The sequence below is a fragment of the Hemicordylus capensis genome, chromosome 1, assembly GCF_027244095.1.
Source record: "Hemicordylus capensis ecotype Gifberg chromosome 1, rHemCap1.1.pri, whole genome shotgun sequence".
In the NCBI taxonomy this organism is placed as follows: domain Eukaryota; kingdom Metazoa; phylum Chordata; class Lepidosauria; order Squamata; family Cordylidae; genus Hemicordylus; species Hemicordylus capensis.
In genome coordinates, this window is record NC_069657.1 from 394,630,685 (window position 1) to 394,648,398 (window position 17,714).

Consider the following 17,714-nt stretch of genomic DNA (forward strand, 5'->3'; position numbering starts at 1 on the left):
GCTCCTCCACTTCTCAAATGGTTCACATGGTGGCAAGCTGCTGAATTAGCCCTTTGGTGTTATCCCCACAAAAGGAGGGCTGCACCCTGGGGTAACCCGGCAGTGGTGGCAGCCCCCACTTCAGAAACAGTGGTTGAATTGACATGTCCAGTTCTGGGGGGAAAACACCCAGAAAAGTTATAAGGAGGAAAAACTCAAAGTTTAAGAGTTACCTCTACAGATTCCCCACACTTAGCTGCTTGAAACGTGGATGGTATAACCCTACCTGCAATATTGATCTCATTCTGTCAAGAAATAAAAATTTAAAACCTATAGGCATTTCAGTGAATATCTTACAGTGCTCACACACAGGATAATATCTTACAGTGCTCACACACAGTCTCCCATTCAAATGCAAACCAGGGCAGACCCTGCTTAGTAAAGGAGACGATTCATGCTTGCTACCACAAGACCAGCTCTCTTCTAAACTGGAAGTGTGCGACAATAGATTCTAAATAATAAAAAGAGACAGTGGGAGGCACAGAGAGCTGCAGACAATCAACTAAGCATTCTGCCTCCCCACCCTGCAATACTGATGTACGGGGTGGGAAGCGATATGAATACACAGAAGAAACTTGTGAATCATGTGAAAAGTCTGTTTCTTTTCCACATGCAGAAAGCCACAGAAGTGAGCACAAGAAAGCCCTTCGTGTGGATTTATCAGGGGGAGAGCAATTATCCGTATTCAGCCTCAGGACTGTTTGAGTGAAAACGGGGCCAGAAGTCGTCCCCCCTTTTTCATCTTTTAAATTGTCTTTTCAATTTCAGATATGGTGATAGGACCCTGGAGAAATTCCCTTTGAGCATCGGAAAGCCTTGGCATTTCAAGGTCTGGAGAGAGGACACCACATTGGTGAGTCTTTTAGTTTCCTCCTTTGAATAGAATGTTTTTTACTGCCTGAATAGATAGAATGAATCCCCTGATGGTCTTTTCCTATTTCATAACCTGAAGATATTGGAATAATGCAGGAGTAGCCATGTTTTTTTATTTGCATGATCCTTGCTTTTGCAGTTGTTAGTTGTGTGATTGCTCAGTCTCACTTAGAACTGCTTTTGCATTCCCTTCTGACTTTTCTGCATCTGCCCTCTCAGCCTCTCTCTCTAGGCAGCCACAGGCAGGGAGACTTAAGGGCCAGAGACTGTGCCAACCACAGAAGGCATCACCTTGCAGGAGCAACCGCTGCTTCCTCTCACTTGCTTACCAGCGCGTGCTCTCTCTCTCTCTCTCTCTCTCTCTCTCTCTTGCAAGGATTATTATGCTCCGTTGTGCTACCTACACACACAATGTGTGTGTGCACTGTGCAGCCTCAGACTAGTTGGCACTAGTAGAGAGGATTTGGGTCCTGTGGACCCAATCCCCAGCACCGGGACACCCAGAGAGAAGTCAGGCCTGCAAATGGGCATTACAGTGCCCATACAAGTATTACTTTTGAAGCCTCTGGAAGGGTAGGAGTCTCTATTATGCTCTGGCTCAAGGAAATGCATTTGTTTTCATAGGAGGAAATAGACATGAAATGGTTTGTGAGAACAGCAGACCACTGAGGTGCAGCTCCTGTCAGCAAAGCATTTTTTCTGCCCTTCCTTCTGCTGTTCCTTTGTACTCCTCTAGTGCCTTTTCTGCCTTTCTTTCCTGACTGACTGGTTGTGAACATCTTTTGTTGCATCTCCCAGTGGCCTAGCAAGTTGTGGACCCTCTGTGACTGCGGTAGTAGTACTTGGTGCTGTTAAATGTGATCACGACTCATTCCAGAGTAGTGCTTAGAGACTGAAGCCAGGAATTATATAGAAGCCAGCAAAGGCAAGTGCCCCTTGCATTCCCTGTTTGCTAAAGAAGCCCATTTAGGTGTAGGCTTATTAACAAGTGTCCTAGGTTCTTACAGACACTCCAAGAAGTGCTGTTTGTAGGTGACCTGCAGTGTTCCCTCGAAGGCATGCATGCACACCCACATGTTGTTCGATGTCCGCTCAGTTCATTTTAGATCCTGCTCAGGTTGAATCAGGAAGGCCCCACTCCGGATGCCTGTGTGCACACACTGCTTTGATACTGCTGCCCAGAACAACACTCATTCCACACACAGATGAAAAAAATTAGAGAGAACACTGGTGACATGGCTTGTGAGCACTGCAGTAGTTATGATAACTTAAAGGCAGCTCTGATTCTTGCCACACTATATACATACAGTGGGGGGTTCAGGTTTGCATCAAGCCTGCTTGATTGCTGGGGGTGCTTTGGGGTGCTTTTTTTCTTCCTGTGTCTGCTGTTTGCAGTTCTGACTGGTAGCAGTCTGAGCGCTGCCTGTGGCTGCTTTTTTTACCCACACAGCAGAAAGTGAAGGTCTCTGATTGTGTCTTCAGACACATTGCTCTTTGTCTCATAAACTGTGGGTTGCTGCTGGCCTCTGCAGTCCCGGAACCTGGGGCCGGAAGGTGGTGTTAATGGCTTGTGCTTTTTACAGGATGCAGACCTTTCTAAAGCCAATGCAGCAGTATACCTCAGCAGCTTTCAACAGTGTGTATTCCTCCTATCCCAAGAGGGCATCTAGCGTGCCCTTTGTCTTCTGAGAGAGAAAGTAGCAACAAAGGGGCCCCCCTTGACTGTTTTATCCATCTTGCACTTGGGGGTCATCTGGCTTTAACTAGGAGAACAAGCGTACCACTCCTCTAGCCGGTTGGTCTGCTTGATGTCTGCACCTCCCTCCTATGTAGTCCCTCTTGGCCGTGACAGCACAAGATCAATAGCTCCTGCCTGGCCTGTCACTACTGCCTGTAAGGTTTTCAGTTTCCATATCGGAAACGGCCTTTCCTAAAGAGCCCAATCAATATGCTGCTCTGAGGCCTGTTCTCGTTTGCTATATATAATCTGGACACACATTGTATGTTGGTGTGTGTGCGCGAAATAGAGAATGAGGATGAGCCAGACCTCTGCTCTCGCTGGCTGGGAGAACATAGCTGTGCTTTTTCTTGTCACCTTTTTTACTGCAGCTGCTCTTCCAAGACTCTGGCCTGCCTCTTTCCTCTGCCTTCTGGATGCATGGCTGTGGGACACGGGATATTTGATTGCCTTGTGAGCCATCTGTGATTCACCCCCGCCCCTTCTCTGCAATTTCTGCTGTTGGCAGGTGACCTGTTGTGAAAGCTAAGCCGGAGGGATGATGACGAGCACCGTACCTTCCAAAAAGCCTTACCGCAAGGCTCCTCCGCAGCACCGTGAGATTCGCCATGAGCTGCCCATCCTGCGCGATGACCAAGATGGTGTGATTTTGGCGGAGCAGAGTCAGGTAACTGAAACCAGGGCAGCTAAGGGCCTCGTCCCACTACATCAGCAGAAGGGGTTTAGTTACGCCAAGGCAGGCCAGCTCAGACAGCAGGTGGATGGGTATGAGGTATGCAACGTTAACTTTTCTTCCTGGTCTTTGGAGTCGAGCAGTGACAAGGAGATAGTAGGGTGCAGAGCAGAGCTGAACCTCAAGAGCCGCACTCTGTCACCTGTGCTGCTTCATAGTGGAAAAACGGGGAGGCGGAGCATGAAGCATTGTCGGCACCCTAGTCGTGGGCGGCTCAGTAAGTTCATGAGCCGCAGTGTAGAGACAGTAGTGGTTTCTGGGAATGAAGGACGGAAACCAACCTGTTCCTTCAAGAGTCGAAGTTTGGAGCGCTCCCTAATGTTCAAAGAACCCGCTGAAGTCTTAGCACCTAGGAAGTTCCATGTCCCACCAACCCACCTACCCCTCAAAAGCATCTTGAAGCAGACAGATATGCTGGAGGTGCAACCTGAGAGCCTGCGCAAGTCCCGGTCGGTGGAGACCCTGGCCCGTGGCCGCCGCTCACGCAAGTATAGCGACCCTCAACTATGCCTCAGCAGGCGGGACAAGCACACATTGGACCACAACAGCATCAGTGCTTCTGAGTCCCTGAGGCGAAAAGAGATCACAGAGGAGAAACTCCAGTTCTCAAAGTTCCTGGACGAAATAACCCACAGGGTGCTGAGCCCTGTCCACTTGCATTCTTTGGGAGAGGGCAGAGCTGGAGAGGGAAGCCAGGACTCCCCCACTTCTCCAAGGTGCTCCACACCAGAAGGGCAGAAGGAAATCCAGCCCGAAGGTGCGAAGCGGGCAGCCGAGAAAAGCCCTCGCCTAACTAGGAGAAAGGCAGAGCGGAGACGTGAGGGTTTTGAAATGATGCCTTGTCGGAGGAAGCTGCCAGAGGACATGGAGAGAGCTACAAGGCTAAGGAGGAAGTCTGCCCTGGTGAGAAGGGACAGCAAGGAGAAGTTTGTCTCTATGGAGAGGCGAGTGGTGGATTTGGGTCAGTGTCAGCTGCAGCATCTGGCAGAGCTGGATTTGGCAAGGGTGTCTTTGGAGGAGCAGCAGCAGCAGCAGCATCTGCCTTCATGGAAGACACCTGCTCAGGAGGGGGGGAGGGACAACGGGCGAGACCAGAGTGAGCATCCATTGAGGCACGCATGGCTACAATCCCAGGTTTGCAAGCCTGGCCAGAAGCCGGTGTTGGAGTCGAGCTACCTGGAGAAAGGGTCCTTCTCCCCTCCCTCACGCTGGAGCCAGGAGGAGAGCAGTGCCTCGCCTAGAGCCTCCCCTTCCTTCAGCTTAGCACTTAACAAGGTAGGTGCTTAGTGAAGAGGGAGTGAGGGATGTTTGCATTTGAAATCTCCCCTTCTGTGTTGCAACTTTGAGGGAGGGAACATTTTTCTAGTCTCGGGAGTCCTGCCAGAAGGATTTCACCTCCCTGTATTTACGCATCTATACTCTTACAGCTTTTCATCCAGTCCCTAGTCATCCCAGCTATGAAAAGAGATGCTTCATATAGTGGAAAAGGAAACCACGTGTTTAAACCTTCGTCCTTCACCTTCCCAGTAACCCATCCATTCATGTTGCTTCCTTCTGACCATCCAGGCTGCCCTGCATTTGCTTCCTTTGAGTCTGATTGATCTTTTCCCAATTTGTTCCCAACCAGTGACTCAGCTGGACCATCTCCATTCAGAGGGGAGAAGGGAACAGTACGTGCGCTCTCTCTCTCTCTCCCCATGACTTTTGCCTTTGCCATAATAACCTTTGTTCTTTATCAGACCACCTGCCTTTGTTTATCTGTCTACAAGGCTGCAGGATGTCAGTGTGTTGGATCAAATGTGGGGGGGGGGGGCAGGGGGGGGGAAGGTCTTGTGTAGTAGCCCACCTGCAGCTTTCCTCTTTGGCTAAACAGCCTCGGAAATGCCACAGGCACCCTCCTCTTTGCTGCAGCTCTTGAGAAAAGCTGCCCGTCCCTTTCTTTTCACCCATCAAGGAAAGGAACTCCTGGGTCAAGAACATTTGAACAGAGTGCTCTGATTTCTTTGTCCAGATCCTTTGCTTTCTAGTATTAGATCTTATAAGATGCTAGGAGGCTGCAGGCTTCGCCATACAATGTGATCTAACAGATAGTCCTTTGAATCTGGAGTTAACCATGCTGTGTGGTCAGTGCTATCTCAGTCAGTATTGTATAGGGATATTGAGCCAGTGTGGTGTCATAGTTAGAGTATCAGACTCTCCAGACATGATTGGTGAGGCCTGGATTCAGATCCCTGCTCAGCCATGAACCTCAAATGCATGGGAATTTGGGGCAATCACTATCTTTCAGTTTAACCTTCCTCACAGGACTTTAGTGAGGATAAAACTGAGCTGGGGTTGGGCCATGTATGCTGCTGCTTGGAGGAATGGTGAATTAAAAATATAGCAAATACTGGCAGGTGTCTTTAAGTGCCTTGCTTAGAAGAATAGGAGTTGATAAGGGAGGTTGATTCCAGGTTATCAGCATCACTCTCACTTGTAAAGTGAGAGGTGCCAGAGCAGTGAAGGCTTGTAGTACATTTGCTGGCTGGTCCAAACACAGTGATTGAGATATAGATATAGGGCAGCACAAGAGGACAAAACAAATCATTGGAAGGGTCTTGGCTTGTTGTTTAATAAAGATTCTTGGGGCTGTTTGCATATGTGACATTGTGATGCAGGCAAGCTAAACCCTCTTGTGGCTGGGAGGGTGTGGCCGGGAGGGTGCAGAATTTCGCTCTCGCAGCCTTGCTCCATGTCTTGATGATTGGTTCTAAGCATAGCCTGTTGTCCTACAGTAGACAGTTTTTGAGAAGTGTGGGATGTGACTTACACCAGGCCTTGACACATTTCCCTTGGCTCTGTGAGCCTGCCCAATATTTTAGGAGCCAGACAGTGGGCACTTGACAAAATTACCAGACTTAAGTGATAGACTTTGTGGAGGGTAAATGGGCTTCTCTTTATTGTTTGTTTGTTTATTTAACTTGTATACTGCCCAAACCTTCGCCTCTGGGCAGTTAACAATGACATAAAAACAATTAAAACGAATATAAAAGGTTAAAACAGTTTAACAATTTAAAAACAGCATGAAATCCGCTTTACAAGTAATGTACTTTACTGGGACAAATACAGATTTTATTAAACAACTCTGCCTCTGAATATGTAGTCTAGGCGCCGCGGTTAAGTTTCTAGTGGCTCCCTGGCACCTGGAATTTGTCAAGCCCTTTACCAAAGCCCTGGCGTGAGAAGGAGAGGGTACAGGGCCATTCCTCTCTGATTTGTCTGTATTTCAGTTTGCTGTTTTAGAAACTGGCCTATATTTTTGGATTTTTACTTCTGTTTCATCTTTTGCGCAGGAGCCCTTGACAGATGCAGAAAGAATGAAGTAAGTATCTCGGTCCCTTTTTGTTGTTTGGTGGTTTGGTAAATCTGTGTGTGCGCATCTGATTTTCAGGTTATCACGTTTATGCTCTGAAACTGCATGATTACCTTTCCCTTTGGTGAGGTTCTAAGCCTATTGAGGGATCTAAAACTTTATCTAAGTTTACCTAAACTTTATTCTTGTGTACCATCTGATGCACTGACTGAAGTGACCATCACAGAGCTGAGGTAGTTGCCTTGGGTATAGATGCCAGGACTAGTGTAGGCAGAGTCCCAACTGTGAAAGTAGCCAGTAAACATTGCTCAAGCTGTTCACTAAAGCTATTCTAGTGGGAAGATGGATGAGGAAGTATCCATCCCAACTTCAAGCATCTATTTTCAATTCTTCACTATATGTTTAAGCAGTATTATTTGGGTGTGACCTACAGTAATTTGGGAATTTACTTCTCATTTTGGCAAGGGGTGAACTATTTACAAGATGTAGCTGGATTTTTGTTTTGTTTTTAAAAGGTAATGGAGGAGAGCTGGTTTTGTGGTAGCAAGCATGAATTGTCTCCTTTGCTAAGCAGGGTCTGCTCTGGTTTGCATTTGAATGGGAGACACTGTGTGAGCATTGTAAGATATTCCCCTTGGGGATGGGGCCGCTCTGGTAAGTCGGGGAACAGCAAAACAAAAATAAGAATATTTGGAACTTTTTGGAAGAACTCCTGTGTTCTTATGGTGGGCCACTGTGTGAAACAGGATGCTGGACTAGATGGGCCTTGGGCCTGATCCAGCAGGACTGTTCTTATGCAGAAACAAATGCATAGTTTTTCCTTTTGGAAGAACTCCTGTGTAGAAACAAATGCATAGATTTGGCCACATATTACTCTATGTCAATGTTTCTGAAGCCATTATATGAATGCCAGCCACATAGAACAGAGGAAGCTGCATTATACCGAGTCAGACCATTGGTCCATCTAGTTCCGTATTGTCTACACAAACTGGCAGACGCTTCTCCAAGACTGCAGGCAGGAATCTCTCTCAGCCCTGTCTTGGAGATGCCAAGGAGGGAGCTTACATACAGATGCTCTTCCCAGAGCGGCTCCATCTCGTAAGGAGAATATCTTACAGTGCTCCCACACATTCTCAAATGCAAACCAGGGCAGATCCTGCTTAGCAAAGAAGACAATTCATGCTTGCTACCACAAGACCAACTCTCCTCCTTTATCTTCATAGACTAGCTCTACTTACTGGTTTGGGAACTGGGTCAGTTCTTCAGTAAGAACTTCTGTGGGTTTATACTGACTCCTTCACCTCCTTTCATCTTTGCTAGATTTTCATGGCAGCACCTCAATTATTGAGTGAGTTTCAACTTCCCGTGGAAGATACCTGAGCTGTGTAGTCCATCTGTCTGCTTTGTTTAATTCTGATACTGTAAACTGAGAAGGAGCTGCTGGCATGGTTGGGTGGCCTGCTTGCTGATGAATACTCTGCTCTGCAAACATTATGATCAACTGGAATTTCCTTTTCCTATCCAGAGCACATGCTCTTATGTGCTCCTACCAGTGCCTAGGGGCTGCTACTCATAAACATTAATCTGACAGCATAAGCCACAGGAGAGAAGACACTGTTCCAGGGGCGTAATGAGGCTGGAGTGGGCCCAGAGACAAAATTTTAAAATGGGCCCCTCGCTGATACACACACACACTCACTTCACATGTGACTTGCCTCTGGGGGGCCCCTCGAGGCGTGGGGGCCCCCAGGCAGCCGCCTCCCCTTGCCTAATGGTAGTTACGCACCTGCACTGTTCTCTTCTACTCTTGCATGTTATTCCGTATCACTCTGCTCTTGCGTATCACAGTAACACACCCTTTTTGGTGTCTGCCCCAGGCTCTGCTGATCTCCCTTCCCTCTGTCCTGCAGGCTTATCTCTAGAGTTCTCCCCTAGAGCTCCAAGGCACTGGCAGGAATCCAGCTGCTCTTATTGATACCTGATAACTACCTTCCTGTAGTGGAACCTACTGTACTTCCTTGTCTGACAGGAAGCATTAGGAGGATTAGAATTATTCTTCCCTATCTATCTATCTATCTATCTATCTATCTATCTATACAGCTATACACACACACACACAGTATATATGGTTTGAAATCCTGTTAACATCTTCTATAAAATAATAAATATGGGAAACGTGTTATAAAGATACCTCTGCATCACAAACAACTGTTGCGTTGAAAAGCTGAATTTGTGATTCGGTTTCCTTATGTGGGATACATTTTGTAAACGCATAAATTAAGGTAAAATTGCAGCTGTTCCAGAGGGGAAACATGTGTAAACTCTTCCTGAGATTTATGCATAGTCAGTTTCCCTAAAAATTGTTTTACCTCACAGAGAATATCAGTTTCCCACTCTTGCTGCTGAGCTGAATTGAGAAAAGAGGAAGCCATCTCTTGAGGCAGAACTGTTGCCTGGGTGCATTTTGCTGCAGTCCTCTAAAGTCCAAAATTGAGGCTAGACATGGGTGCACATGCGCGCGAGTGTGTGTGTTTATTTTGACGCTTACAGCTTCTGTGGTTCAGTCAGCAATTTGTTGTTCTGCTTTGCCTTAGGTTGCTGCAGCATGAGAATGAGGAGCTGCGTCGGCGTCTGGCCCACGTCACCAACAAAATGGAGGCAATGGAGAGGGAGCTGGAGTCAGGCCAAGACTACCTGGAGATGGAATTGGGCCAGAATCGTGAGGAACTAGAGAAATTCAAGGACAAATTCCGTAGGTATGTCAGTGCTTAGGAGCTCCAAAGAGGAACACAAGCTAGCTGGCCAGAAGTACACAATTGCTTTCTAACGGTATGGGACCTGTCTCCTGAGGGTGGATTATCATTTTCATGGGAAAACATTGCGTGTCTTGAACCATTTGTGCAATATAGTCTCTCTCCTTGCCTGATCAGTCAGTCATGTGAATCTTTTTGACCATCTTGTGGCTGGGAAATTGTTTTGCATAAATGGGCCTTAAAAAAAATGCAGCTTTTTTCCATCCTAGGATTCCTTGGCTTAGTATTGCATAGAATTGGTCGCTGTGGTGATTCTTTTTATTTAGCAGGGAGAGAGCAACTGTTTTGCTACAGGGTACAGTCTTAGGAGGCTTCTTTAAGATCTCCTTTGGGTTCTTTAAGCTGCCTGCCTTGCTCCTAGGCTGAGCCTGGAGCCAGTTTCAGTCCCTCCAGCTCCTCAGGCTTCCCCCTCTATCCCAACTCTCACCCTTTATCCACAACCAGCATTTCACTTCTCTTGCCCCTCCCTCAGAATTCTTGGGTTGGCTACAAAGGAAAACCAAATGCTTATTTAGGCAGAACTTGGAGCATATAACAGTCATACAGAAAATTGTAAGTTGGAGCCATAGTTCAACTCCTCTATAAAATGCTTATCTTTCCTAACTTCTTGCCTAACCTACTTCACAGGGTTGTTGTGAGGAGAAACTTAAGTATGTAGTACAATGCTCTGGGCTCCTTGGAGGAAGAGCGGGATTTAAATGTAAAATAATAACAATAACAACAACAACTTCCATATCGCAAAGACTCTTGTGTTACTTCACTTCAAATAATAACTTGGGCACTCCTGTCTCTATAGGTTACAGAACAGTTACACAGCCTCACAGAGAACCAATCAGGATTTGGAGGAGAAGCTGCACGCCCTGGTAACTGACCTGTGAAGCCTCTAACGGGAAGAGTGGGTGGGCCAAACCTTGTTTGACAGGGTATAGCACTGCCATGTAGTCACACCAGAATGTGATGAGTCAGAATTTGGCCTAGAACTCCAGCATGGAGTGGCAAGAGGGGGCTTTGCCTTCCAGATATTCTGTGTTGTGTGTGCAACAGAGTTTGGGTTCTCTCACAGTGTAGCTACATGTAGTTTTGTCTTGCATCAGCTTTCTAAAAACCAGTGCTGGAGATGTGATGTGCTGCTTCTAGCAAAATCTGAGTGGGAGGTTCATCGTGGGTTATGGGCTACTGCAGCAGAGCCAACATTTGTGTACTTTGTGCATTCATAACACTCATGGCTGTTTCTCTCTCTCTCTCTTTCTCTTTTTTCCTTCCTATGCTGCTGTTGGCACACGCTGGGTGCACTCGCCTCTCAGGCCTCTCTCAGTCAAAGCTGGATTTTTGCAGTTGCGTCTTTTCGTTTGTGTGTTTTTTCTTTTTCCTCTTCACATGTCTCAGTCTGTTCCATTGTTGATCACCCATTAATCAGACCCACTTGGCATCCCTGAGGCTCAACCAGCCAGCAACTTGGTAGGGATGTGCATGGAATGCATCTTGCATTCCATTCCAAGCTCGGGACAGAATGCAAGATCTGCGGACCGTTCTGCCAGAACAACCGGTCGAATCAGTTGTTCCAACGGAACGACCCTGTTCCATCAAAGCATTCCAAATACCATTTTGGAATCCAAAATGGTGCTCTTCTGGCCTGTCCACAGCAGCCATTGGCGTGGTAATTCCACGCAAATGGCCTCCGTGCATACGCAGAGGCTGGAAAAGCACAATTTTGAATTCCAAAATGGTCTCTCTCAAAGCTGAATTTTTGCAGTTGTGTCTTTTCATTTATGTGAGCTTTTTCTTCCTCCTCTTCACATGTCTCAGCCTGTTCCATTGTTGGTCACCCATTATTCAGACCCACTTGCTCCGTCCTTGACTTGGCATCCCTGAAGCTCAACCAGCCAGCAACTTGGTAGGGATGTGCATGGAATGCATCTCACATTCCATTCCGAGCTTGGAATGCAACACAAGATCTGTGGACCGTTCTGTCAAAACATTCCAAGCACCATTTTGGAATCCAAAATGGTGCCTTTCTGGCCCCTGCTCATGCACGGTGGCCATTTGTGTGGTGATGCTGACTACGCAAATGATCTCCAGAGAGGCCAGAAGAGCGCCATTTTGGATTCCAAAATGGCGCTTGGAACAGGGTCATTCCGTTCTGAGCTCAGAACAGGCCCTTCATTTGAAGGGCCTTCTGTTCTGAGCTCGAATCACACAGAACAGTGTTCTGACCGCTAACCATTCTGCACATCCCTACAACTTGGACTTGACTAAAATAGTGAACTTGGGCCTGGTTTGCCCCCCAGGCTCTAGCACCGTGTCTTTGAGTTGTCTAGACCAGGAAAGAAGTGCACTTTCCTTAGGGAAAACTAGAATCCACTGGCTGAACTTCAGCTGAGCTCTGAGGCAAGGCAGAAGGGCCCTCTTCTTGTCACTGTGCTGTTCTTTCTGAAGACAGGTGGGTGCAGTTCCAGTCATTAGTATGTTAGCCACTTGCGTGCTGCAGACTCCTCTCACCACTTCTGTGACCTTCTTTACATTCTTTTTTTAAGATGACTCAAGAATACTTTTTTTTTTTAAGGCTCTGCTATATATGGCCTGTTTTTTTCCCTTACTACTTTTCCCTGCCAGTCACAGCACTGGAGCATGTCCTGTAGAAATCCCCCTTTGCTTCTCTACTGAGAATTTCAGAGGGGTAGAAGAGCTCTAAGCTGGCTTTTTTTTACATGTCTCCTTAGTTGGGGCTGGTCTTGGGGACCAGATTGACAAGCCTCCGGGAGGGGTATGTGCACACATTCAGGGCCTTTCATCCTTCATATAAATCCAACCTCTATCCCTGATCATTTTTGCCGTGTCCTGCCCCTACTCATGCTCCACCTGGCACAGTCCTCCATTCCTCCCATAGAAAGGCAATGGGAGGGCAAGTCCAGCTGTTGCAGGTCTAGTGACCTTTTGCCGCTGAGGCCAGGTGTTGAAGTGCTGGCCTTGGTATCCTTGATATCAGGGCTTGTGCTGAAGATGGGAGAAGGCAGAGGGCCAAAACCATGGCTCCTGGAACAGGGTGGGGTGTGTTTGTGTCTCCAGTTCCCTTTGCTTAAATCCCAAATTCTGTAACTAGAAACCCTTTTGTATATACTTGTGTATATCTTTGCAGATCTCAGTGCATTCTACAACTGTGATTGTACCACACAAGAACCAAAATGCATAGTGGATGCAAAATTGGCACCCTGAGCATCTCAGCTTTCATGTAAACAAAAGCCTGTTTTTAGGCCTCAGGGCTGCAATCCTGTACACGCTTGCTTGGGAATAAACTGCACCAAACACAGGGACACTAACTTCTGAGTAAGCATGCATAGGATCTGGCTGCACTTCTGTGAAGAGAGGTTTGAAAATGAGTGGGCAAGGCCTGATGGAAATCCAAAACAGAATCTCCCCTGGACAGAACTTGGCTGTTTTTGTAGCTCGCTTCTCTTCCCTGTGCCTGGCAGAACCCAAACAATTGTTTAAAAAGGCATATTTGCTTTATTTTACAGTTTGTGGTATTCACCCTTTCTTGCTTCAGAATTCTTATTTTATTATTTTATTTTTATTTTATTTTATTTTTAGCTTAAAGCAGGAGTTTTCAAACTTGGGTACTCAGATGTTGGACTGCAACTCGCATCGTCCTCAGCCACAAAGGCCAGAGGCCATAGTGGCTGTGAATGAGAGTTTTAGCCCAACATCACCTAGGGACCCAAGTTTGAGAACCTCTGGATTAAAGGATACAAAACTCCGTATATCTGTGTTTCTAAACTTGCATATCTTGTCCAGTTTCCCAAGAATAGCACTTTTTCTGCTGCTGCAGTCTAAGAACATCTCAGTGTGGGTTATGCTTCACTACGTGGCTCGAAGGCAGGACTATGCAAATTCAGTTGAAGCCTCTAATAGCCAGGGAAGCATGGCCCTACCCAGTTCTTTTAGTCAGGGCGTTTGGCTTCAGGCAGTTCTCCCCCCCCCCCCCGCCCCCGCCCCCTCTGATTGCTTCCTTGTTTCTCTCTCACCTGTTTCCATTTATTCTTCTTGACTCTGCTTTCTTTGCTCACAGATCTTCTAAAACTCTATCTTATCCAAAAAGAAACAAAAGAAAAGAAAAAGAGAGAAAGAAAGGGGAGAGATTTTAACTTTAGTTTTACTTTCAGTTTTGCTCCCCTCCTCTCCCCATTGCTTTTTCTCTTCTTCTTTCTTTCCCTTTGCTGCATAGACCAAGCTAAATGTAAAGTTCACTTTAGGTCCTGAAGGGAAAGCACCAGCAAGGCCGTCCAAAGGCCATTTAGGCAGCCACTAAGCCGCCCAGGAGGCCGCATTACTGCAATTGCCTAGAGAGCCCCCAAAGCTCCAACCTCCCGCCATCTGGCTGTGAGTTTGGGCAAACGCCAGCAAAAAGGGGAATTCTGAGCTGGGTGGAGTGGACCAGGCAGCCGCCTCACTTCCACTCCCTGCAATTGGGGCAGCCCGAGCTGTAGCAGCAGAAGTGGCGCCACCACCTCCACCCGCTTTCCCGAGACTTATGAAGCATGCGGCTGCTGGGAATGACCCAGCTTCCTTGCAGGTCTCCATTGCCTCCACCAGCAGCATATCGGGCACAACAAAGGACAAGTGTTGGGCCACCAATGAACGGGCTGCAGCCACATGAGGGTGCAGAATCTGGCGAGGGCCCAGCTGCAAAGACCTCCTTGGGAGCAAGGACAGTGGTCACCAGGAGCACCCTGGCAGGAGCAGGCAGCCAACCGGTGAGGCCATCTTCTTCTGCGTCCGCTTCCCTCCCTGCCCTAGCAAGCATTTGAGGTGGGGGGGGGGGTGTCTGAAACTCCCAGCCTACGCCAGTTCAGCAGACTTTAAACCAGATGCCTACAGACATGCCACCTAGTTGGTGTTCTTGGTTTGTAGATATGCTGATGCACTCATTTGAATGTTATGACCAATTAAAGAGCGGGCTAGAAGGGGACCATCTTCTCCCTCAAGCACTTCATCCTCCGCCTCAGGGAGCCCTGCCCCTAATAAGGCACTGGGGCGGGGATCGCAAAAACACGTTTTAAGAAACCTAAACGGGGAGTCTAGATCTAAGCAAAAGGGGAAAGAGCATACACGCTTCTGAACTCTCGGGCCCTGATGTGCCTGACCCTAGAAGGCCCACCCCAGGGTACCAGAGGGCGGCCCCCCAGCAGAACGCCTCAGAATTAAGCCTCCATCTACCCGAGGACTTATCCCATTGGAGGAGGAACCCATCCCAATGGAGGATTGCCCAAGGGGCCCCTCTGGTGTGCCAGACCCTGAACACCCAGACAGAGAAGAATGGAGTGATCTGTAGCTTCACATTGGGCAAGAACCAGAAGGTGCAGAGGCTTCACATAGACTTTCCCACATTTGGACTTTGCCCCACTGATGAATAAGTCTATACATACTTTGGGGCTCAATCCACCCATGTCTCCGGAATCCCAGCCTCCAAGTAAAAGTGCACTGGTGTTTCCTAGCCCAAAGGCGAATAATATTGCCCTTCCAATTCCAAAGTTGTGTTTTTTCCGTGGAGGCAGCAAAAATGGAATGAAAACTTCCCACCTCCAATAGAAAGAACTCAGCAATAGCTAACAGATTCTATTCCTCCCCCCCACCCCCCGCAACAAATGCTCTGGTGTGGGCGATGATTTGAGATCTGTCCTTCCCCAGAACCTGCCCTAAAAGCCCCCACTGATAAACACCTGGAAGGGGCCATGAGGCACACTCATGATTTGGCTACCTTAGTGATGAGAGCTTCTGCAGCTGCCTTTATGGTAGCCCGGGCACCCCTCATCTGGCTAGATGGCTTAATACAAGAACCAAACTCTGGTTCTGTTCGCATCAGGCAAACACTCATAAAATTACGTGAAGCATGGGCCATTATCTCGGCTTCCACTCTTGACTCTATTCGCCTTGTATCACGGGCAGCAATGGCTTCAGTAGTGGGCTGCTGTAATTTATGGTTGAAATGTTGTCAAGTTGACGCTACCTCCAAAAGCAGCCTCACAGTAGTACCTTTCAATGGGGGAAAATTGTTTGGGGATGAGGCCTTAAAAGAAATCCTCATAGAGTCAAAAGATAAGAAGAAAGCTATGCCCTCCTTGACATGTAAACCGGAGTGCACGCAGGTGAGGAGACTGTTTTCAGCCCTTTTTTCCACTCCTTCGACCCTCCTTGGTGGTAGGGATCGAGGTTTTAGGTCACATCACTCCTCCTGGAACAGATCTAGGCCTTCCAGATAGGGCTTCAGCAACGGGGCAGCCTTCAATGCACACACACACACCGCAAAAAAAAGAATAAGCAGCATTCTCCCAGGGGAATGGGAGATGAACCTGAAAACCTTCCACCTTTTCATGACACACTTCAGCCGGCCATCTGTGGACTTTTTTGTGACTCCAGCCAACGTGAAGCTACAGTGTTTTTTCTCCAGGTTCCCCTGCCCTCAGGCAGAGCTGGTGGATGCACTCTCAGCTCACTGTCCGGAGGGTCTCTTGTACACCTTCCCGTCGACTCTATTCCTTGCCTGGATCTTTCAGAGAGTAAAACTCAAGGCGCAAATCATCCTTGTGGCTCCATTCTGGCCCAAAAGACCCTGGTTTGTTAAAACCCACCAACCTGGCCACAGCAGAACACCTGATGCTACTGGTCACGGAGCCCTTCTTCAGGCAGGGCTCAGTGTGTCATCCAGATCCGGGTGAGTCAAAGCTAGCTGCCTGGAGACTGAACGGCACCTCCTGAAATGGCATGGCTGTTCATCCAAGGTGCTCAGCACAATGTTAGCTTCCAGACGTCCTTTGACAAAAGGATTTACCAACATACCTGGAGTGCCTTTCTAAGATGGTCTACCAAGCATGCAATCCCCAAGGGATCAGCTACCATGAGGCATCTACTCCAATTCCTCCAGGATGGACTGAGGTCCCTCTGAAAACACATTAAAATGCCAGGTTGCCTCCCTGGTGGGACTCATCTCAGGGTCTCTGCAACAGATGCTGTTGCTCTCTGCAACAGCATCCTCACTTAAAGTGTTTCCTCAGAGGGGCAACTCTGCTCTCTCCCCAGTAGGCACCGTCTCCCTACCTGACAGTGGCATACTGTCCTTCAGGCTCTCCAGGGCTCCCCTTTCAAACCAATGAAGTCCAGTCCACTATGCCTCTCATCTTTAGAGCTTGCCTTCCACATAGCAGTCACTTTGGCCCGCAGGATGTCAGAGCACCTGTCGGTTCATAAGAACTTGTGCATTTTTTCTAAGGTCTCTGTTGGGCTAATTCTGGTCTCCCTTTTTTGCCCAAAGGTGGCCTCGCTTTTTCACATGTCACAAGATTTGCCCTCGCTTTGCCAAAAGCCGGTACACTCGATGGAGTAAGCCTGGCGCAGGTTGGCCGTCCATAGATGTCTAAAGACATACATAAAACATATTTGTACCACGGAATCGCATTCTGTTTCCTTTTTACCTCAAACAATGGGCCAGGCCGTTTCCCCTGCCACCATAGCTCAGTGGTTAAGGGCTTGCATAGCCTCGGGTTATGAATCGAAGTACCTAGGACTCCCACTAAAGTGTTTGCTCATTCTACTATGGCCGCAGCTACCTCGGCTGTTTTTCTACTAACAATCTTGTCTGGGATATTTGTAGAGCTGCTACCTGGAGCAACTCCTGCATTCACCAAACTATACGCATTGGACTCCTTCATCTCTATCCAAGCGACTTTTGGGAGGCGGGTTCTCCAGCTGGTTCTTTCTCCGGAGTAGTCGGCGGTGCTGCCTCCCTAGTAGGGGCTGAGGGCTGTGATATGTCCTCACACTGAGACGTCCTTGGATTGCAGCAGCAGAGAATGGAGCATTGGTTCACTTACTGTGAAGGCTTCTTCTTGCTGCTGCATCCAAGGATGTCGCGACTCTCCCTTCAGCACCCGCGTCTCCTTTTATCTAGGGCACCTTTGGGATTCTTTCCACCGTTTGTTCCTGAAACTCTAGTTTGGTTTTTTTTGTCATAGTTTTCGGTTTTGCTTGTTCTATGTTTACTGTTTATCTTCGAGGTACTCTGCACTTCTTGGCCTAAAAGAACTGGGTGGGTGGGGCCATGCTCCCCTGGCTCTTAAAGGCTTCAACTTAATTTGCATAGTCCTGCCTTCGAGCCACGTACAGAAGCATAAC

General features: G+C 47.8%; 1 protein-coding gene across 10 annotated transcripts in view; it reads left to right on the forward strand.

Moving 5' to 3' along the window:
* The window catches only part of TJAP1 (tight junction associated protein 1), a 96,591-nt gene that overhangs the window by 68,867 nt on the left and 10,010 nt on the right, over window positions 1–17,714 (forward strand). For 8 of the 10 annotated variants that reach the window (XM_053304160.1, XM_053304169.1, XM_053304151.1 and 5 more), the window contains 6 exons: window positions 808–892; window positions 3,159–3,317; window positions 6,716–6,744; window positions 9,330–9,491; window positions 10,345–10,411; window positions 10,853–10,882. In XM_053304160.1, coding sequence (XP_053160135.1) covers window positions 3,189–3,317; window positions 6,716–6,744; window positions 9,330–9,491; window positions 10,345–10,411; window positions 10,853–10,882 — 417 coding nt within the window. In that variant the 5' untranslated portion in view covers window positions 808–892; window positions 3,159–3,188. Of the gene's footprint in view, window positions 1–807; window positions 893–3,158; window positions 3,318–6,715; window positions 6,745–9,329; window positions 9,492–10,344; window positions 10,412–10,852; window positions 10,883–13,467; window positions 14,300–17,714 lie in introns of those variants that run through there. The other 2 variants (XM_053304176.1, XM_053304177.1) reach the window with 2 other exon arrangements.